The sequence below is a fragment of the Dioscorea cayenensis genome, chromosome 12 (assembly GCF_009730915.1).
Source record: "Dioscorea cayenensis subsp. rotundata cultivar TDr96_F1 chromosome 12, TDr96_F1_v2_PseudoChromosome.rev07_lg8_w22 25.fasta, whole genome shotgun sequence".
Lineage (NCBI taxonomy): Eukaryota > Viridiplantae > Streptophyta > Magnoliopsida > Dioscoreales > Dioscoreaceae > Dioscorea > Dioscorea cayenensis.
This window is the reverse complement of record NC_052482.1, coordinates 21,772,382-21,795,674: the sequence shown is the minus strand read 5'-3', so window position 1 is coordinate 21,795,674 and position 23,293 is coordinate 21,772,382. Positions and strand designations below refer to the sequence as shown.

The 23,293-nt window shown below is 40.8% G+C and overlaps 3 protein-coding genes across 9 annotated transcripts; 1 reads left to right on the top strand and 2 right to left on the bottom strand.

Annotated features, from left to right (window-relative positions):
- Positions 1-504: 504 nt before the first annotated feature.
- Positions 505-1,059, bottom strand: LOC120273330 (uncharacterized mitochondrial protein AtMg00310-like). Its single transcript, XM_039279951.1, has one exon. It carries the CDS (start codon positions 1,057-1,059, stop codon positions 505-507), a length of 555 nt encoding a protein of 184 aa, XP_039135885.1.
- Positions 1,060-6,984: 5,925 nt separating this feature from the next.
- Positions 6,985-18,448, top strand: LOC120273468. 7 transcript variants are annotated; one of them, XR_005540542.1, is made up of 10 exons: positions 6,985-7,060; positions 7,197-7,299; positions 8,342-8,596; positions 8,698-8,913; positions 9,002-12,577; positions 12,720-12,919; positions 13,124-13,206; positions 13,340-13,526; positions 15,988-16,104; positions 18,154-18,448. XR_005540542.1 is itself a non-coding variant. In XM_039280093.1 (8 exons), the coding sequence occupies exons 3-7, from the start codon at positions 8,390-8,392 to the stop codon at positions 13,182-13,184; spliced, it is 4,260 nt and encodes a 1,419-aa protein (XP_039136027.1). In that variant the 5' UTR covers positions 6,985-7,060; positions 7,197-7,299; positions 8,342-8,389; the 3' UTR covers positions 13,185-13,206; positions 13,340-13,720. The 7 variants fall into 7 exon arrangements, 1 of the variants encoding a protein (XP_039136027.1); XR_005540541.1 differs by adding an exon at positions 7,380-7,489 and having other exon boundaries at positions 15,988-18,448; XR_005540543.1 differs by lacking the exon at positions 15,988-16,104.
- Positions 18,449-19,774: 1,326 nt separating this feature from the next.
- Positions 19,775-23,230, bottom strand: LOC120273940 (laccase-7-like). The gene is given in 7 exon segments (XM_039280691.1): positions 19,775-20,081; positions 20,203-20,744; positions 20,746-21,187; positions 21,345-21,473; positions 21,648-21,895; positions 22,051-22,202; positions 23,049-23,230. Coding segments are annotated over 7 exon segments (1,731 nt in total). The 5' UTR covers positions 23,136-23,230; the 3' UTR covers positions 19,775-19,950.
- Between the last annotated feature and the right edge of the window lie 63 nt (positions 23,231-23,293).

Sequence of the window (23,293 nt, the reverse complement as noted above, 5' to 3'; positions counted from 1 at the left end):
CAATTGGAATTAAAAATGCGTGCATTTCTTTCAAGCCAAATATTCCAATTAATGGCTCTCACAAGCAAATCCCAAAAAGGAATTAGGGGTTTTGGAATCTTTCTCCTCCAGTCTCCCCAGAGATCCTTGAGGGACATAGGCGAATGACAAACCTCAAAGAGTTGGCCAAAGAAAGTCCAAATATGCAAGGCAAAGGGGCAATGAAGAAGGAGGTGATCAGCAGTTTCAACCCCCGCATGGCACAACACACAGGTAGTAGATTGAAGGAGGTTACACCTGCGCAGTGCAAGATTCTCGAGGGTTAAAATTTTGTTATCCCAAGCTAGTCAGTTAAATAGATTAATCTTTTTAGGACAAACACTCTTCAAGATTACAGGAGTTTTGTGACAACGCAAGCCTCCATCATTCAAAAAGTTATAGAATGATTTCACCGAAAATCGACCATTTGTTGAGAGGATCCAAGATTTTCCATCCTTCTCATTGGAGAGATGCGCTACAGTGTTGTTAATAAAGCATGCTCCAATCAGGGAGGTTACTCAAGGGAGCCATAGGAAGTCTGCTCATAAAATCCCGAATTGAATCCTCCTTATACAGGGCAACCTGGAATAGTTGAGGCCAAATATCAGCAGAGGCACGCCCTTCAACCCAGTTATCCAACCAGAATAGTGTATTCGCCCCATTGCGGATCTGAGAAGATAAGTTTTTCCTAAAAGCCGGGAGGGAGTGCAGGACCCCATTCCAAAAGAAGGATCGCCGTCTACCATGCGTATGGAAAAGGTTCCACATTGGGAAATTACTGTAGTAGTTGGCATGCAGTATGTTCTCACCACACCAGTGTGAGCCAGAGACGATCTTCCACCACCATTTTCCAAGTAGGGCAGTGTTGAAAGTTTGTAAATTCAGGATTCCCCACCCACCTTGTTCCCTAGAGCGACATAGACGTGCCCAAGAAACAAGCCTAATTTTACTCTGGTGGTTGTCAGGGCCAGACCACAGAAAATCCCTGCGAATTTTGTCAATGCTCTTAGTCACCCACGATGGAAGTCTGTAAATCGACATCCAATAAGTGGGGATGGTCGATAAAACAGAGTTTAAAAGGGTGAGCCTTCCACCTAAGGAAAGAAGTTTGGATTTCCAAGAAACAAGCCTAGAGCGGATTTTTGTTAATGAGGGACATCCCAATCTTGCCTTCGTGGTCTACCCCGAAATAGGTAAGCCCGGTGTAGGTAATCGGGAGAGTTCCCAGGAGCAGATGAATCGTTTGTGTCGAGGCGATGTAGGGGTACAAGATTTCTTTAGGGCGACAAAAAGGCAAGTTTTATCGAGTTCACCACGAGCCACGAGATACCCTCGAAGAGATAGAGGATGAGCTTGATAATCCGAAGATCTTCACCACCACCATTCGTTAAAAATAAGAAGATCATCGACAAATTGCGGTGGCACATCCTAGTCTGCGGGTGTCTCCAAGCGCCACCCCATGAAGAACACCGAGTGCGGCGCATTATTAATCATGGTGCTAAGGACATCAACCACCAGGACGAAGAGGAGAGGGGAGAGGGGATCTCCCTGCCTTAACCCACGGTGATATCTGACATAACCACTTTGATTACCATTGATGAGAAATTTCGCTTTGGTAGAAATAAGAATCGAGCTAATCCAACAGATCCATTTCTCACTAAATCCCCTAGCTTTTAGAAGCTCCAAGAGGAAGTCCCAGTCAACAGTGTCAAAGGCTTTGGCAAAATCAACTTTGAGGATCAAACCAGGGAGCCTAAGCTTTTGCATATAGAAAATGGTTTCATTAGCAGTAATGATGTTATCAGTGATGCATCTCCCTTTAACGAACGCTGACTGAGTCTCATCAACCAAGGAATCAATCATAACTCTCAATCGATTAGCAAGAATCTTAGAGATGATCTTAAGCGAGGAGTTGATCAAACTAATAGGGCGATAGTGTGAAGGGTTTTCTGGATTTTGATTTTTAGTGATAAGGGCGATGTTAGCCCAATTGATTTTTTCCAAGTTAGCTCTTCCCCAATAGAAATCATCACATAACTTGAAAATATCCAATTTGACAATGTCCCAATACTTCTGAAAGAAAAAGATCGGAAATCCATCCGGTCCAGGGGCTTTGTCGGCATTTAATTCAAAAACAGCCCTTCTAATTTCATCATGAGTAAAAGGATTATCAAGAGAGGTAATGTCATGATGAAATTTAGGCCCAAAGAGATGGGGCCAATTTATTTTGATATGGAAGTTCTGGGGTAAGCCACAAAGATTTTGATAGAAGGCAGTGAATGCATCTCCAATACTTCTCGTATCACAAACTCTTAAATTGTTAAGGGTAAACCCCGGGATAAAATTCCTATTTCGCCGACCATTAGCGATTGAATGGAAAAAATTGGTATTTTCGTCCCCCTCTTGTAGCCAGGTTACTCTGGCTCGTTGCTTCCAGTAAATCTCCTCTAGCTTAAGGATATGCATTAAGTCCGTTCTCAAATTTGAGCCTTTGGTAATTTCCTCATTAGTGAGAGGACGAGATTCATGTTGTTTCTCCAGGAGGTCTAACTCATGTAATAGCATCAACTTCTTAAGTTTGACCGACCCAAATTCAGTTTTAGCCCAGTGCTTGAGTTGGATTCTGAGAAGAGTGATCTTCTTAGCCAAGATGAAAGCCCCGCATCCGTGAAGATGAATTGAGTTCCACCAATCCCTAATATGATCCTGAAGGTGGTCCGAAGAACACCATATCTTTTCAAAGTGAAAAGGACGCTGAATCGAGGAGTGGTCTCCAGATTCAAGTCTGATAGGGACATGATCAGAACACAATCTGGGGAGGCAGTGTTGAATGGTTTTAGGGAAAAGGGAGTTCCATTCAAGATTTGTAAGGAAGCGATCAAGTTTAATCCAAATCGGATTAGCTTGGCCATTGGTCCAAGTATAACGTCTCCCAAAGGAAGGTGGTTCAATTAAGTGAAGATCACTAATGAGTAATTGCGCCTGTCTGATATCTTCCAAGTTAGGACAACCATTAGATTTGTCGCTATGAGTGAAAATGGAGTTGAAATCCCCACAAATAACCCATGGAACACCCCCCCAGGGTGGCAATAGCGAATTTCGTTCCAGAAATCAGGTCTTAACTGGCGAGAATTTGGCCCATACACAGTGGTACAGACCCATCGTCTGTTAGTAGATTTATTCTTGAACTCAATCGAAAGGCAGTAAATGCCCTGATGAATCAAGTGACCCTCACGCAAATTACTATTCCACCCAATAATCATACCCCCTGCAGTGCCTAATGCAGGGGTGAAAATAAATTGGTCCAGACGGGTGCCACCAACTGACCTGCAGATGGAAAAGTCAATGGTATTAAGTTTGGATTCCTGAATACAACAAATGTCCGCGTGATGAATTTGTAAAAAATCTCTAACTAGGAAGCGTTTGGACGGACTTCCTAAGCCTCTAACATTCCAGTTTACAATGTTCATGGGGAAACTAGTTAGGGCCTGAAGCGAGACCTAATTGAGAGGTTCCCGCATCTATGTTCGATGATGACGATCTAGTAGTTTCAATCGTACGTAAATAAGTAAGACACTCATCTTTATGGTGTAAAGACTCAAAAGATATACCACAAGCATTACAGTAATTTAGAAGTTGCAGATCATTCCAATCATTAATAAGAAGAGGGGTGGAGGAAGTACCTTCCGGAGTCGTGCTGGGCACCCCCTTCTTCTTGGTTGATCTGGGTGGTTGTGGTATAAAACCAGCCTCCTCATTCCATCTCGAGGATGGTTTCTTCCTCCGTTCGCTTCTTCTAGTAACCTGAGAAGGATCTTCTGTTTGTCCAGATAGGAGAAGCCTTTTCACTTTCTCCTCAAAGTCTGATTCAGATTCCTCCATTTCTTGGCTATCCAGACTGTCTCCCTCATGTCCAGAACCCTCAGATAACTGTGCAGCAGGGTCTTGAAGATTTACATCTACATTAATCTCCTCACTCCATATCTCAAGATTTTCATGTTGGGACGACTCATCCACTGCTAGGGAACGAGAAGAGAAATCCTTTGAAAATTTGGCGGGAACAAGAGTCCAAAGCCCATGTTGGAAAATCCAATTAAAATTAGGAGGAAGAGTGACATTAAGGGGAGGATGTGTAGGGTTGCAAAAGCAGTCCGAATCTTCACTAATGCACTGATCTGGTATCTGAGCATCAGAGGATACGGGCTCTAATTGGGCCGAAGAAGCAAGCCCCAGACTTGCCAGTGCTGGCCCAGGAGCCAAATCCTGATCATCAACATTCAAGTGATCACCCAGCTCAATTTGACCCAGATAAACTAGACCCAACCCATTTTGGCCCAGTTTAGCTTGATCCACCATCAAATGCATGGCGGGGTCCAGTTCTTTAACCGAATCCTGAGCCAAAATATCACGTGGAGAGGGCGGGCATGGATATCTCTCTGATTCTCCACGTGTCGAGCCAAGAACCTTCTCTCTGTCCTTTAGAGCAGGTATGTTTGCCATCTTCTCGGCAACCTCGACCAGTACATGGTCGACACCGCGATGGTCATCTGGGGATGTGTGCATAGACCGGTCCACAGCGTGCAGCAACGGTGATCCGGAGGGTTCGACCATAGTCAAAGGACCATCAGTCTGTTGCATGGCCGGCCTGGGAGCAACCTGCTTAACCCGCCGGTCGTCGGAGATCTCGGGAGCAACACCTTGAACCGCTCTCACCGGACAGATCTCTGTGATTTTTTGCGAGGCCCCTGGAGCAACACTCGCCGGAAGGCGCTCGGAGGATTTTTTCGAGGCCTCGGGAGCCATGCTCTCCAGTCGGGCCTGATCAGAGGAGCATCCTTCGACCCCGGGAGCAGCGCTCACCGGACGGGTCAACTGCATATGGGGTCGGGGTCTCCAAGTCTGAGCGCTTCTTTGAGACGAAGAGTAGTTGCCAGTTTTAGTTAAGTTAACCAAATCGTCCGAGCAGGCATGGATCCCGACAACCTCCTTTCCTTTGGTCTCACGGCGTTGATTATCAGTTGAAATGTCCGGCAAAGGCCCCTTATGCTGTTCAACTTCCTCCGTCTGTGATGTATGAATCACATATTTATCCAGATCCCGTCGAAAAGTCGGGAAAAGAAGGTGATTGTCTGTGATAAGCACCACGTATTTTCGCATTCCAAAACTCAGAAAAAACTCATGAGGGAGAACCACCCGGTGACGGCAACGGACGAGGACCGAGAGGAAGGATTTGTGAGGCTTACTGGGTTGCGGTATTGCCACAAGTTCTCCAATCGGCTGCAGAATCTCAACTAAAACCGACCATGTCCAGGAGTGAAGAGGGAGGTTCCAGATTAGCAGCACCTGAGCTTTGCCGGTCGCCGATCCCACCGAGCCTATCTCCGCCGACCACGGCTTGATAGAGATGACACATGGCCCCATCTTTGAAGGTATGCTCAATTCACCTATCTTGCTTGCTTTGTTAACCTCTTCTTCATTGCTTAAGGTGGCAAGGAAGGAGCTTCCTTTGAAGTCATAAACAGCATCTACCCTTGGTGTGTTCAGAGCTCCGGGAAGAAATTCCTGGAGAATGGATTCACTGGTCTGGCCGGAGATGACGTCGAGTACCACTATTTTCGCCAGATCTTTACGAAGCTTTGACGTCTCTTGTGTAAGTGAAATCGATAAGTGTGAGCGTTGCCATCTAGGCTTTGAGGAGGAATCCCCATCCAGTTTAGATCTAGCAAGCATTGGTGACAAAACAGAAGAAGAGCTCTCTTTTGCTTTGGGACGGACGCGTCGATTTCTCGGTGAAGAAGAGAGTTCCACTCGGCAGTTCGCCGCCACATGGCCTGCACCACCGCACCGTTTACAGGATAGACGATGACGGCATTCCGAAGTTTGGTGTGTGGAGCGAAGGCAGTGCTTACACCTCGGAGGTGACCTAGGCCATTTGGAACCAGCCACCGGGAGGAAACCCTCCGGGGGGGAACGCGTCACCCGTGGTGCATCAGAATTAGGGCTACAGCTATGCTTGCGATAGCTAACAACTTCCCAGCCAGCCTGAGAGTCAATCGGTTCCCCGTCTGAACCAAGCCGTGCCCCAACAGACAGACCCTGCTCACTCAAGGGACTAACTGCAGCGGCAAAGGTGGTACCCTCCCTGACCAGGCTACTACGCGGAGGAGGACGACCACTACCAGAAGATCGATGCGTTCCCTGATGCCGGCCGCGGAGTGAGTTCCTACGTGATCACCCCCCTCTACCTCCTCCAGGTTTGTTGTGTCATCCTTCATCACGAGCTCTGCCCAGGAGATCAGCATGTAACGAGTCCCCCATCTTCCTCCGCCGAGATCGTCGCTCGCTAGTCAATATCCTCCGCCGAGTCCCCCATTTTCACTCTGTCCTAGTTTCTTTATACATGTTGTTTGGTTTTTATTTTTTTTTATTTTTTTGTGTTGCTACAAATGAGCATAGGAGATAAACTCATTATTATCCATTTTTTGTGTGTTAACATATTGATTTTAAAATAATAATATTTCATGACAGTATTATGCATCAAATTAGATATTTAAAAGGTAATTATTCTCTCATATTAGCAACAATATTGCCTTGAAAGAGATATGTTTCATAAAAGTAAAAAATGCTAAAGTCATCAGTAGAATATTTTAATAGATTTTATACGTCTGTCTGTATCATAAATAAATAGCTTTCAAAGTATTCTAAATCAATTTCTCAAAAAATTATTGCAAAATTAGTTGAATCTAACCCGTTCAGAGGCCGAGCCCAAACAACAGTTAAAAACGATCATAGTCCACAACAAAATTGGTTGAATCTAACCCATTAAAGCTGTATCCCAAGATCTGGCTACAAATTGCCGCTTGCATCTCACCGTTCATCAAGTGGAAAGAACGCTACGCTAGGGTTAGCCTCTTTGGCATCTCGATCCACCGTCCCCGTTATTACCATAAATATATATAAACAAAAGTCCTTTCGCTTTTGTTTCCACCGCCCTCTCTCCCTCTTCTGGTTTTGCCTTCCAATCCCCTGTTTCTCACACCTTGTATTCCTACTCTCTCTCTCTCTCTCTCTCTCTCTCTCTCTGTGTGTGTGTGTGTGTGCTTCCTTCTTCTTTCGCCCATGCTTATGAAGAGAGAAATTCGCGTCTAATCTCATCCTTTTCTCTCTCTTCTTTGCAGGATCCCGCCATCATCTCTGTCTCTCGTTCTCATCCCAAACCCTAGACCACCGGATCCTGGTCTAGGGTTTAACGCCCACGCCCTCTGACCTCCACGATTCCGGGTATGAATAATTGTTTTTTTTTTCTTTTCATTTTTTATTCTTTTTTTTGCTCCTGGATATGAATCACTCACATCGTGCAGCGCCAGGGCTTTGAAAGAATGTCCAAATATTTATGCACAAATTGATTGGAGTTTATCTCCTTCCTCGAGGTCATTGCTGGATGACGGATTCCATCCGAGCCTAACCCTAGGTCCATTAACGAGGATGATATAGTTGTTTTTATTATTCCCTGGATTTTCTAATTTTAATCGTTTTTACTTGCTTTATTTGCCTGTTTCTTTCGTGCTTGGGACCTGTTATTCTTTGGTTTTATTTGCATTTTTTTTTTCCAAATCGAATCTATTCATCCGAAATCTGTTTGTTTGGAAGTATCACTGTGGGCATGGATGCACCGATAACTGGTATTTTCTCTTGTCCTTACTTATTGTGGTCTCTCAACTCATTGAAGGCCTATAGTTTCTCCCCTGATGGACCTGTTGATGTTAATGATACTACAGACTCTTAAATCTCATATTGAGTTTTGAAATTTTATTCTTTAACCAGAACTTTATCTCTGCTTCAATTGTTTGTGATTTTTTGGTAGAAGGGATGTGATACCTTGTTTTAGGATTCTGTCCCTTATGCGAGTAGCCGAGTAGGCCTCTTTTATTGAGCAAAACTGTGCGTTATGGGATGGGCCAAAGTTGGTATTTTTTTTATATTAGTTGTAAGAATTGGCCTCATAGTTGGATCCTTTTTAATATATTTGGGATAATTTGGTGACTATTTAGTGGTGCTATTTGTGAGTTGATTCAAGGACAAACGGAGTTGGCGGGCTTGTGATTTTCCAGCCCTGATTTGATTTAGGATTATAGGTGGGGAATGAACTAACTGGTTACACTCCAAATAACGAAGAGAGAGATCATGTGTTTATATCACATTGTAGGCTTGATAGCTATTGAATTCAAATATTTTATATTCATTTTATGGGTTTGCAAGTGTTAATCTCTTCATCATAATTCTAGAATAAATTGGTGACACTAGTAGGTCTAGTTGTGTGCAGGTGGGCCAATCATATATTGCTCGCTGAAGTGGTCGATTTGCCATTATCATGGGTTTTGACAATGAGTGTATACTGAATATTCAAAATCTTCCGGGGGAATATTTCTGTCCGATTTGTCGCACTCTTGTTTATCCGGATGAAGCTTTACAGAGTCAGTGCACCCATCTGTACTGCAAACCTTGCTTGGCATATGTCGTGGGCACGACACGAGCATGCCCTTATGATGGTTACCTGGTGACTGAAGCAGATTCCAAGGTTAATTTTGTTTTTATTGTTTCTTTTGGCCTTTGATTCTTTTCTTTTCTTTTGAATGAAGATATTAATCTAGCAATACCTATGTGTTTTGCTCAACACAGCCACTAATAGAGTCAAACAAATCAATTGCGGAGGCTATTGGCAAGGTGCCCGTTTACTGCCTTTATCACAGGAGTGGGTGCCAATGGCAGGGGACCCTGACTGAGTGCACTGCACACTGCCCTGAATGCAGTTATGGAAACTGTCCTGTTATATGCAACAGATGTGGTATGCACATCATTCACCGTCAGGTGCAAGAGCATGCGCATAGCTGTCCTGTAAGTGCTGAATTCTAGTGTAGCTCCAACTGTTAGCACAGCAGTATTTGTTTTTATCACTTACATATATGCAATGGTTTGAACCCAGACTTTGCAGTCTCAACCCCAACAGCTTGACAGTGCACTAACTCAAGTGTCTACTGGGCAGTCAGAAATTATTAATGAAGCTTTATCTACAGCTTCAACTTCTACTGCAATGGCAGCACCTTCTTCAACTTCTACTGCAATGCCTGTTGCTTCTTCAACCCCTTCAGCACAAACAGTTGCCTCGATGGCTATCACAAGTGCTGCAGCAGCTTCTGATTCTACTCCTGCTGCTGCTTCTGATCAGGCAACGCAAACCCAAGCTGCCGCAATTGCTCAGCCCCAGGTCCCCCCTGCTGAGCAGTGGTACCAGCAGCAGCAAATGCAATACCAACAGTATTACCAGCAATATCCTGGATATGATCCTTATCAGCAGCAGTATCAGCATTATGGCCAGTATCAGCAGCAAGTCCACCAGCAGTATCCACAAACTTACTTGCAAGTTCCTGTCCAGCCTGTGGTTCAAGGACAACAGCAGCCCCTTCATACTATGCAACCGCAACCATTATCACAACCTCATTCTCAGTTGTCAATGCAAAATCAGCAGCCTGCACTGCAAATCCAACCTCAAGGACAAGCTGCCCAACCTCAAGTGCAAGCACAACCACCACCGCAGGCTCTAACTGCTCAGCCACAACCTCAACAGCAGCATTACCCACAATTGCCGCAACATCCTCAACAACCTCAGCTTCATTCGCATCAGCTTCATGTACCTGCTCAACAGCTCCTTACACCAACTCAACCCCAAAATCATCCTCCACCATATGCACAAATGGCTAGGCAATCACAACCTCAACCCCAACCCCAACCCCATCCCCATGCCCAACCACCACAGTTTCCCACACAGCCTAACCCTCAACTTAGTAAGTCTTTACCACCACAATCTCATCTACATTCACAAATGCCACAACAACAGCCCCCACGGCAACAACCCCATATGCAGCAGCAACCGCATTCCCAGCCTCATCTTCGTCCTCAGAGCCAACCCATTCCGCAGGCACAACCGCAGCAGCCAGCTGCACAGGCAGTAACTGGACATCAATCTTATCCACAGCCTTATCCCTTCCAACCAGCACCTTCTGGTGTTGCACAGCAACGACCAATGCATATGCATCCTCAGCATCTGCAGGCGCCAATCCAGCCTGTTCAACATACTGGTCATATGCATAATCAGTTTCCTCCCCAGCAAAATCAAATGCGCCCACCCCCAAATTCTGTACCAGGGCAAGCTCAACAAATAGGAATGCTTCCACCTCAAAGTTCTCGAGGGAGTGCTATTCCAAGCCTTCAGCCTGGACAACAATTTCACCATCATGCTGGTATGCAGCCACAGCAGTTTTTACCGCATAATCAAGCACAAAGCCAATTACATCCAACCCAGCAATATCAGCAGGGACCCTACTTGCCACAGCAAGCAATACGATCTCAGGCCCCAACTTTACAGCAAAGTGTACCTGCACCACCAGTGGCACATGGAGTTACTAGCTATCAGGCTCAGGTTCCAGCTCCTGGACCTGGTATCATAAGTCATGGTACACCCCAGCCAGCATCTCAGCAGATTTCTACTCAATATCCATTGGAGTCTAATTTGACGGAGTCATCTGAAGTAAAATCTGGGACCATGCAACATGCTCAGGTGACACCTTCGCAGGGTCCTTTGCTACCACAGCCTTCTACATTGCAATCGGGGGCATCTGTTGATCATAATCAAGCATCTACTGCCAAGGAATCTTCAAGGTTGATAGCTTCAGAATTGAAAGGGAAGTCCTCACCTGAAAAAGGAGCTCAAGTGCATAAATTGGAGGTAGAGATGGAACCAAAAAATTCCAAGGGAGCAGATTTGGCTCAGACAAAAACTTCGAGTGACTATGTTGCTATATCAGTTGATGAAGGAAAAGCTAATGCAGATTCCAGGGAAAGTAGCCAGCCTAACAGTGATGGTAAAGATGTTCAAGAATCAGCTCATGTTAGGTCATCTCAAAGTGATAATTTGGATGTTCAAGTTGCTGAACATGCCACAGATAAGGTCTCTCATTTCACTAATGACGCAAAAGAAGTTTTGGAGCTTAGTGCTGCACAAGGAGATATGTTGTCCAATGGCGCTGGGAGAGTGCAGTCTCTTCAAGATTCGAGGGAATCTTTAAGCTCATCCCAATCTAAAGAACGAGCTCCAATTGCAGATGTACCACAGGGCATACCTCCAGCTGGTTCATTTCCCGGTGAGAAGTATGACCATCAGACTTATGGAATTTCTCCTAACATGTCAGAGCAAACAATGAATTCTCAGAGGGCTTCTGCACCTGATAGGATGGTTCCTCAACATATGCAACTACATGACCCGCCATTTGCACCAAGCCAAATGCGTCCTCCAGTACATAACGTAATTGAAAATAGGTCTTCTCAAGGGCAAGGTAGACAGCCTTATGGTTCATATCTAAATGAGGTGCCCAAGGCTGGCCATCTTGGTTCATTCTCTAACTACTCATCCTCAACTGGTGCTCTGGGCCAAAATCCTTTACCTTTACCTGCAAATGGGCCACCAGCTGGTGTATTTGCTGCTGCAGGTGGGATGACAAGTAACCTCCCTCCTGGTCTTGAAAGTCAGACTGGTCAGCCACGACATACTAATGGTGATCATAGTAAAGGGCATGCCGGTGGCACAGAAAGGTTTGGGTCAAGACCTTTTTCAGAAGAAAGGTTCCAATCAACTGTACATGATCCTTACAGGCGTGCTACCAGTCAGGGAGATCTTGAGGAAGATTTTAAGCGGTTTCCCAAATCTACTCATTCGGAAAGTGAAAGTCTTCCCAAGTTTGATGGTCCCATTTCTTCATCATGGTCTGCAGAGGGTTCCCGACCTCTTGTTAATGCCTTTCCTCCAAATAGCAGTGGTTCAACATTGCTTCCAATGAGGGAACACCATAAACCTGGAGGTATTCATGATGAGTGGGGAAGAAGGTCTGATGCCCTTGGTGCTATACCCGGAGCCGGCAATCATCTTGTAGGTGGTTTGGCTCCTCTGAGAAGTCCTGGTAGAGAATACACTGGGTTTGAGATGCGAAAATTTGGATTTTCTAAACAAGGCACAGATCACTTTGGCAAAGAACCTCTGAACTTTGGTGAACGGTCACATGCTTTTAACATGCCTTCAGATTCATTCAATGGTTCATTTCTAGAATCTAGGTTTCCTAGACCTTATGCACCTGGACCAACTAGTTTCCCAGGAGGTAGCTCTGATGGCCTGCAACATATGAGAATGATGGATCAGCTCGCTTCTAGGAACTTGCCAGGTGATAGTGGAAATGAATTGGATGGGCCTGCCATGCATCCCAGCCACTTCCGGCATTTAAGAAGTAATGAAGCATTTGGACGTAGTCATCTTCATTTCAGTGATCCTGGTGGTTTTGGTGGTCTCCATCGCGATACACGAATGGGTGAACGGAGCTTTGCTGGACATTTTCCTCCACATGCCAGGGAGTCTACTGGATACTTGCCAGTTCATATGCGTAGCGGGGAATCTGGACCTACTCATGGTTATTCCATGCATGGTTTTCCCAATGAAACAGGGCGCTTTGGTTTGGTGAGTGCTTTTCGTGACCTTGAATGGAAACTAATTTGAGTTCGCTTGTTATTTCAAATCTGTCACAGAGATGTCCTTGCCTGGTTGTTGTTGCTTTATACAGGCAAGAATTCTTATCTGCACTTGTTATGCTTCCTTGTAGGTTTCTAATTTCGATGAGATCGACTCTTTTGGGCATTCAAGTAAGCGAAATCTTGCGAGTATAGGATGGTGTCGCCTTTGTAAGATTGATTGTGGAAGTGTAGAAGGCTTGGACATCCATTCCCAAACTAGGGAGCACCAAAAGATGGCTATGGATATAGTCTTAAACATTAAGCAGGAGAACTCGAAGAAGAAAAAGAAGTTAGTTTCTTTTTTTCTATTTTTCCTTTCTTTATGTTATTCCAATTTGATGCCTCTGCAATGTTAATATCTCTTTTCATATATTACCACCTAAACAATTTAAATATCACTTTTCATATAATACCATCTAAACGATAGATGAATATACTTTGATAATCACATTCAGGAATGGCTCTCTGAATTTTCTTTCCCTGGTTTATGTAGGGCAATCGATGATGGGACTGCAATAGAAGGCCCAAGCAAATCTAGGAAAGTGAAATTTTGAGACGTGATAATTTTGAGTTGAGGTAAGGTTGCTTATCATGAACTTTGCCTGTTTTAGAAGAATGCGAATTACTTTTATTTGCTAGGAGTGTTTGATAATTTCATGTTCTTTATTATGTCTAGTATTTAAGTTTCTTTTGATTTCTTTATCTACAGATTGCTGCTTACCTTCGAGTTTGTCCTTTTTCGCTGGATGTATCCCTTGGAGTTTTAGTCTGTTTTGTCAATCATGACTTCTTTATCTTAAAGTTGATGATGGCTGCCTTTGCTTGTAATGAACCACCCCAAGTTCATGAATTGAAGTTTAAGCTGGTGCTGGCTATGGTGGTATGCAGGTTCCCTGGTAAACGTTCTGGATATATATTGCATTGTAGATTTTGGACTGTAAGGTTCTTTGCTCTTTTTGATGGATAGCACTAATATTCTCTTTTCCTGCCAAATCTTTTCTCAGCTTAGGACTGCAATTTTGCGTGAATTTGGATATGTTTAATTTTTTATTTATTAATTGACTAGATTGGCTAGATCATACTTACCTAATTCCTATCCAAAATCAAAAGCATAATTACTTTTCTGGACAAAATGAGGAACATTAAAAAAGAGATGTTGAATCTTTTTCCTTCTGTTTGATATGTTTTTCCCATCAACTCCTGTTATATCCCAGATTGTTGATAGACTGGGGCAATAAGTTTAAATTTGCTTTCCCTAGTAAGGCTGCAATTAACTCTATTATGAGCTAATTCCCTTGTAAGCTAGATGATTTGGAAGCTCATGAACATGTCTTCATGTTGTCAACGCATTGAAAACGATTGCTGGCCAATGAAAATGCATTTTGTCCGGAGACATCTTACTACTCATCAAACCTGTGTATCTTTTTCCAAATACATTTTATTTTGTAAACAGTTTTGGTTTTCCACTTATTTCACAATGTCTTGAACATTCATTCACACAATTTTTGGGTCTCTCTTAGTGAATGTAGGCTTTTTATTTATTCACTACAGTTTGCAGGTACCTCAACTAGGATAAAGTATTCATTAATGATCAAGTCATTTCTCCTATTGATTTTATTAGAATGCGCTATTACTTGGCTGAACCATTCATTGACCATTAGAAACTGTTGTAGTGGTAAACTCCATTTACCTTTTAGTTGTGTAAGGAAGTATCATGCATAAAAAGAAATCTGTGTCAGTGTCATCAGTCTTTATTCTCCTTTTCACTACGTCCATGCTTACTTCCTACTCAGTGGAGTAATTGTGAACATCAATAACTCTGCTTGCAACTAAAATCTTATTGTTAAACTGTAAAATGTATAATACCTTAGAACAACAAGTCTTATTAGGCCATGGTTACAGGTGTAAAATGTCTTTCAAGTATGGGAGAGTGTCCTACACTTGAATTTAAATTGGAGATGTGGACATGACCATAAATACACACACGCATATACATCTGTGTGTATATTTCTCTATATATACATTGATATATGTGTGTGTGTGTTGACATGCGAATTACATTCTTTTAAGAAGGGTAGTGAAGATCTTAGTAAAACAAATAGAACCTAGTGCGATGGATTTAAATCAAATTAAACTTTAAATTAAAATAAAATAAAATTCTTAAAATCATTAAGTTCATGAAAGTTAGCATTAAAAAAAATTAGAGAGATAAGAATGAATTTAGAAAGATTAGAATAAAAAAAAAATTTGTGGAGTTCAAAATCATATGAGAAAGATAAAATAATTCATAAAAAGTTTGAAGTTTGAGATTAAAATGTAAAAGTACAACTAGTTTAAGGATGGAATGAAAAGAAAATGACTAAAATCAAAGCTGTATTGTCTTGATAAACTAGTGTAAGATCAAGTGGGAACATGTGATCAAACAGGGTCCCCTATATATCTTAGTGATGAAAAGATATGTATCCTGTATGGAAACCAGATAGCCTCATTCAATTATCTGTGCGTGACCACTAATTGTATATAACCAATATCAGGCAGATTTTGCTCAATTAAGTCGTCATGTGTTCTTTATTTCCTTTCAATCTTCTGGGTGTTATTTTCTTTTTGCTTTGCTACAAAATTGCTTTTTCTATAGAGTTCTTTGCTAGGTAAGACCAACTAACCTGTGAGAGTCGTGGATAATAATTTATTTAAGTGTAGGAACTATATGTTGGAAAAGAGGCTGACATCAAGGATAAAAGGTGAAACAAACCAATTTTATATCAAATGTGGTTCGTGGAAGGGAGCGTGCTCATATAATAGCTGCTATCATTTGAATGTTTCATGAATCAGCCCATTAGAGAATGTGCTGCTAGTCTTAGCAAGTCTGGGACTTAAGGAATCGAATAGGCAGGCTAGACTTTGCCTGCTTTACTCACGGATAAGGAATTACCGGTCTGGGATGCGGAATAACCGTTGTTTGATAGTTACAATATTTCTTGTTAGATTCTTGATGTGAGAAATTACTAAGCGAAGACTGACAAACAGTGAATTTTTGTCTACTTGGAGTATGGTGGTGTTATATTTTGGTTCTTGGAAAGGACTATTACTGGAAATTTTAAGCAATGTAGGTGTGCTTTATGGGGTGTCCTTTTTTAGTTGGGTGGTTATGCCAGGAACTCTTTGATGGTGGTTAATGTGCTGACCTAGTTTATGTTTCTACAGTTACCTATTCTTCCTATTCTTGGCCATCCTTTTTTTTGTTATTTTAAGTATTTTGAAGTTCTTGTGTACTAATTCCTTCGCAAGCTAAGATTGGCTAATGCCAGTATTTATGTTGAAAATTTTGAAATAGTGAAAAATGACTTTATTTTATAGGCTGCGTCCGGGACACCTTAAGGCTTATCTCCATTTTATCAGGTTGGCATACTTTTTCCCCAGGGTGTTGCCATTAATTTATTGCTGATTGATTATCTGGGCGAAATTAGTTCATTGGTAAGTTATATTAGTTTTGATATGCTCATTGCACTAAATGAATTTCAACTTCACAATGCACTGTTCTTTCTGCTTATGCTAATAGATTTGTGATGTATCTCTTTATCCAAGAATTTTTATAATGATGATTTGATTTATATTTAGGACTTCTGCTCATGTGGTTAATAATATTGTGTTCTCTTCTAGCTATTGGTCTATGACCAGGGTTAGAATTCCTTCAAGATCATGTAAGTTTTTGTTTTAGTTTAGACTTTGAACTGATACTATCACTATAATTGGTATATCTGTGGTGTAGGTTTTTAAGAGCCGGAATGGGTTTCCTAATAAGAATCTGGATTTAGACCCTTGTCCTAGACAATCTTATTTTATTTTGGAAGTGCTTATTTTGAAGGTCAAGCATGCTTGTTATATACTTTAGAAGCTGCATATACCAGAAGAATTGGTGTAGATGGTGTGGCTTTTCCTTGTTTGTTTGTCATTCAACTAGCTCAGATGATAACAGAATCTTATTGATTAGAGTAATTATTATAATTTCAATATTGGAATAATACTTGAGCGTTATGCTGGCACTGTAGAAATTGACCATTTCCTGGATTAGATTTTGTAGCACTGGTGTTCGAATTCTGATTTATCCTGTCATCTAGTTATATGCTTGCTCCTGGCGTGCATCCTGTCTGCCTATCATCAGGATAAACATCCTGAATAACCAACGTCCTATTCTCATGCTGTGATTATTTTTTGTGATCGACTGTTGGGTCTAGTAATGTATGTGTTGAAGTGCTCCGAGCCCCTTGCAAAGCCAAATAATTAACCGCCTTGACCTGCTATAGTTTTTTGTAACATATACTTTTTTAGGAAAATTAGACAGGGTGCTGCCTGGCAGAAAGACTTCCTCTGATGGATATAGTATTTTATAAGATGCTGTGGCTGGGGTTGACAAAAGTTCTCTGTAGTAATTAGTTAAACCTGTCATTTGACAGTGAGGCTCCTTTTTGGGCTCTTAGAAAGGGCTTTTGTGGCTATATTGTTATAGTGATTACTAGTCCAGGTTAGAAGGAAAATGCTTCGTCACAAATCAATAAGTTAGGATGAATGGAATTACAGTTTTAAATTTTGAATATGTATTGCCATGAATATTTCAATCTATGTATTCCAAGAATATTTGGATCTATGTTAATCTAAAATATTGTCAGTATACTGATTAAGATGATTTTTCCCAAAGGTTTATTAGTTTTATTAATAATTAATACTGATTAGTAGATAGTATCCTTAATTAATATATTCTTTTAATTAATTAAATTTTATAAAAGGGCTATCCTAATTTCAAATTATTACTATGATAATGGCGGAAAACTTAGGATAACTTGGTATGAGGGGTTCTCTTAGTGAGCTTACTCTTGTAAGCTCGTATAAAAACTATAGATCTCATTTAATTCTCTCTATCTTATTTCATCAAGTCATATGGTTTTATTTATAGACATATATAATATATATTGAGAGGGGACACCAAAGCTGACAATAAATTTCATTTAATGCTCTCCATATTTCATTCCGTCAAGGCATATGCTTTTATATAATATATAATATATATACACACATATATTTTAAGCTTAGGGTCAACATAATCTTAGATTGTATCTGTACTGAAATAGGGCGTAAGGTGAGGCATAGTGACACAAGGAGACATGACTAGTGGCAACTGGCTCGTTCCATTGTTGGTAATATGTCCACTTGGTTAGGCTGCCCTGTGTGCTTTGTAACATAGGTGAACACTCGTTGCATAAGTTTCAATCCCTTAAGATTATTCACGTGTCAAGAACCAAAAGATTTTGCCACTTGTCTTTCATACATCAGCGTTGTCTAAATTTATCTTTTTTATCATATTATTGTCATCACTCTATTTTTTCCTCTATCCAGTATTGCTCTTGCTGCTCTTGCTCTGTATGTATGTTTGTTTAATCCCCTTTTGTCATTCTTGAAATTTGATTAATTGTGAGGACAATGGCGGGAACTGAAAAGAAGAAGCATCTTGGTTTTGCTTTTGTTCAGTGATGACATAACACAAGGTGTTATTGTTATAATTGTGTTATTGTTTGAATCTTTTGGAGTCGGTGTTTGTGGTGTTATGGCCCCTGAGACTTGGTTGAAGAAATTCTGTTAGTTCTGCCATGTGAGTTCGATCCATAGCAAAAGCTGATACAAGCTACCCAGGACATTTATTTGGTTTATCTATTTCATGATGTTATTGTATATCAAACTTGAGGTATTGTACTCGGACATTTCTGAAAACTATGAGGAATCATTTCGATATGTATAGTCTGAAGTGTGCTCTCAGACTTTTGTATGGCAATTTGATCTTGCTTCCACCTTTCTTGCCAATTAACACCTTGTAAATGCCCATTTATTAATGGGAGACATTGGCATCCTTTCTGTTCTTCTTTATGGTGGTTATGATTACTTTGTGATATCCATCACATTAATTAGTCTTTAACATGTTCGTGAATTGTCTGCAGAATGGTTTGTTGAAGTTGTATTTATGATATATGTTTGCGCTTGGTCTTTCTAATTCCATCCATACTTCTGTAATTGTTCATTAGCTCATTAGCATGTGCATTGTGGAGGATATTAAGTTAATATTCAAGTATTTTTAACACTCAAGTAGCACTCGAGAGGCTTGTGCTTTCCATGGAAGAAAAATGAGATCAAATGAAGATGTTATTGTACATTCTGGCCTTCATCTGCTCCACTTTGGCGTTCTCCGCAAACTGAACCTCCTCTCAACGTGGTGTCATTCTTCTCCTGGTGTTTGCTTTTCTCGCCACTGATCTTAAGGACCTTGCTTTCCTGTGTCTCCATTTTTTCTTGCTCCTTTAGCCTGGGAGATCATGTGACTATTGGCATCCGCGTCCCGTTTCACTTGCCATGGAGGGCGTTGCTGAAGAGACTTTGAAAGCCCCGGAACGGATCCCTGTCATGGAGGAATAAGGGGTCTAGCACGTTGCTCCTCCGGACAATCTACAATCTTAACCACGAGATAAGCGTTCACAAAACTCAGTGTCAAGTGTGCTAATCTCGACCTATGAACGTAGAAGCGTCTATCTGAGAACCAAAGAAGTCTCTCTTTCTCTCCGTCTCTATCTCTCACAGTACCACAGGTGGGTTCAGTTAGTGCTGCTGCAGGAGCTGCCATTTTCTCTCAATTCACTGCGTTGCGCTTCCTGCTTGCCCCAATTTTATAGGAAATTACCAAAAGGCTCTTCTGCTGGTTACTTGATAACATGTAGTAGCATCCCGCTAAGAAGGCAAAATCATACATGTATATATATATATATAATTTACAGAATGAAAATATTATCAATGGGGGATAGTTGAGGATGACATATCTCGCTCCTTAACTTGTGACTACAAATTATGAAACTCTTTATGATGACACTACACCATTATGGTTCTTCACTTGTTCTTTTGGCACATTAATACTGACTAGCTAGGGTTAAGCATATGGATATCCTCCACAAATTCATGAAAGCTCTCCTGCTGCAAGGAAAACTGGTACATATATATTCCCAATTCCCAAATTCCAAAAATCATCCATGAACATATCTCCAACAGACTCTTTGACAATGAACTTGCATATATATATATATATATATATATCAAGAAGAATGGCCTCATTACATGTGCATCTTATTCGAGATATTCAAACTCCAGTTGAGTAGGTGTACGTGAATTAAATAAGCAAACCTTAGACAAACATACATGATGTTGTTTATTTTAGTGCAACAATCGATCAGAAATAAACAAATAAAATTGCTTTTTCCTTTTCCTTTTCCTTTTCCTTTTCCTTTTCTAGCAGGCAGGGAAGTCTGGAGGTGGTGGAGGGAGGTTCGAATAAGGTGCAGGTCCATTCTCAACCTCCAAAGCCATAGCCAAACCTATGGGAAGGTGGACATCCAGGTGACAGTGTACCAGCCAAACACCTACACAAATATTTATATATATAAATATTCACACTGACACACATAATTAATTAAGTTTCATCTAATTAATTAATGTTAATCTAGAAAGGTAGGTACAAATAATATAACGCGCGATAGATACCTGGATTATTTGCTGTGAACCTGATGACTGCCCAGCCAGCAGGTGGAACAGCAATGGTGTTCCTGACCTGCGGATGCACCAAATTGAACATCTTCTGTGCTGACTCCTCGTTGTAGTTTCCAAAACCTTGGGCCAGGACAAAGAAATTGAAACCATGGATATGCAACGGATGACTTTCGGCTGCAATTAATGCTGTGTTTTGAAGTACAACTTCAACTGTAGAGTTGTATTTCAACCTTTTCAGCTTAGTGCCAGTTGTTGTCATTATCAAAGGCAGGGTAGCACTCAATGAGTTGTTGGTGTAGTCAAACACCAAGGGAGGTTTGTCAGGAAAATCCCTAGTGTAGATCCCCTGGACGCCATTGAAGTGTGCCTCTAACAAGGACATCCTTGTGGGAAACTGGAAGGATATGTTGTTCACGTTGCCAAGCACTTGAAATGTGCTGCAGTTGGTCTGATCAGGTTGGCAAGGCATAACCCCAAGGCCAGAGGTCATAAACATTTTCTCATCGACATGAAGGGGAACTAAAGGCATCCCTGGCTTTAATAAGTCCGGTTAAGCTGGAGTAGAAGTTGTGAGCAGTGGGTGTGTCATTGAAAGCAGGCATGAAGGGCATAACAATACTAGTACTAATATTGGTTGATGGTGGTTCCGGTACATAATTGGAGTATTTATACTGAAGAATGCCAGTGGTGGTGGTGTTGTCGAAGGGGGCGTTAGGAGGGCCGGCTGCACTTATGTACGCTCTGGCTGCCATATAGTATCGATCATCTGGAGGAGCATCGGCGACCATGAGGGCATCCACTGTTTGTCCGGGAGCCAAGACCAGCACATCAGTGGGGTAAGGCATGGTGTAACTAGCATCCACTGCCACAACAGTGAAGTTGTGCCCAGCTATCTTGAAGAAGAGCTGGTTATTGAGTGCAGAGTTGATGATACGTAGCATGTATGTCTTCCCGGCCACAACTTCAAGCTTGTACGTGTCTGCGGGGCGCAATATATATATATATATATATATATATGTTGCATGCATATGCATTTATCATGAATGTAAGATCATAATTAAGTTAATATATATATATATATATATATAATTGCAATTCATAATTATCCAATTTAATTAGACATGCAACACACTCACGTTTTCTTGAACAACAATATAGATCACCCATGCGGCCATTGATTGTATAAGCATCTGATACGGGTGCTATGCCACCGGCGTTCATGGACACCTCTTGTAAATCCGCCATGTTAGATTTCCACCATTCTCCTGCATGTGTGTGTGTGTGTGTGTATATATATATTAATGAATTAGAATATCGATCAGGGTTAATTTTTTTCCTTGAAATATATACTCTACATGATTTAAAAGTTGTAGAAAGTAGATTAATTTTGTCATTAATATTATTGTGCTAATAGCTAGCTAGATAGAGTAATTAATCACCTAGGATGATTGGAACTTCCTTGTAAGGTTTAGCGAATGGGTATGCATTAGGTCCAGCTCTAGGTTGGATGATAAGAGCACCGTAGACTGTAGTTCTGAGGGATGAGAAATGGGCATGCCACCATAAAGTTCCCTCTTGACCTATGATGTCGAATTTGTATGTATATTTGTTACCAGGAAGGATGGGACACTGTGTCACATAGCTAGGTCCATCAGCCCAGGCACTCAGTAGTTGAAAGATGCCATGCCTGCACATCAGCATATATAGTTAATTACACATTAATTTAACTATCACTTTTGAAAATTAATTTAGAAGAGATATATATATATATATATATATAAGTTGGAGTCCAGCTGTACTATATATTGCTTATCGATGGTGCATGTGTTATTGAATCCTTACCAATGTATGCTAATGTTATAAGGTGAATCGTTGACCACATGCACAATGAGCTTGTCGCCTTCTTGCACATGTATTGTTGGACCAGGAAATTGGCCATTAACGGCAGTAATACTAGCATTGCTGCATAGCCTTCTTACCTTCAGATTACCCACCTAAACAAGATGATATTTCCAAACTTAATTAGCAGCTAATCAATGCTGAATATAATATATATATATATATATTTGTAATATATAGAATAAATTAAACTTCAATCCATCTAACTAAAAATTAAAAATCAAGTGGTCAACTATTAGACTAAGTCTTTGATTTGACAGTAATGATTTGATGGGATGACTTTCCTTTATATTATAAACTAGTTAAATTTCCTTTACATTTTTTCCCCCAAAAAAAAATGGTGTATAGGCTGGCTGGGTTATAAAAAATAGGATATATTTAAGAAGGCAGTAATTGCATGTTCAAGCACACAACTCATGACAAGAACAGTAGTTCATTTCTGTTGAATGTGTGTTATTTACTTATATCTGATGAAGTTTAATTTGTGCAAAGACTTTTCCATAAATGAATGAATAAGAAATCAAAGTTTTTGTCAAAAAATTTTCTATTACTCTTAATGTTTGAGAATCATGCATTCTACACTTTTTGGTATGTGGAAACTGGAAAGAACATTGCACCAATCTGTGCTGCAAGCAGTTAGCTAGCTGGTATATAACTGTTCTCATGAGATGCTAATTTCTTACATTACATATATATATATATATATATAGTGAACATGTTAGGATATTCTCTAGTACTCCCAGGTAATCATGAGAAGGTATATATATATATATAGGTGTCTCATGCAACTAAATTAAATATTTAAGCATATGATCAAAAAACAAAAATGGCTTTAAATAGTGGAGAAATAATTAACCAAACTCCTATATATGCAAAACAAAGTAAATAAAAATTTCTGAAAAATAAATAAATAAATAAATAAATAAAACTAGTGACATTACATTAAAAGTGTGCTCCACAACCGAGCAATGAGCCCAGGAACTGATGAAAGCAATTACGCATGCTAAGAGGAAAATAAACTTTGTCATTAATTTGGAGAATATATTAAGAAGATGGCAAGGATAACATGAATTAGCTAGGTTCTATATATAGCTAGGGAAGAGGAAGCTATATATAGATAAAATGGCCACCTAGCTTCTTCTAATTTGAAGACATATTGAAGCCATTTTGAGTCCCATTATATACT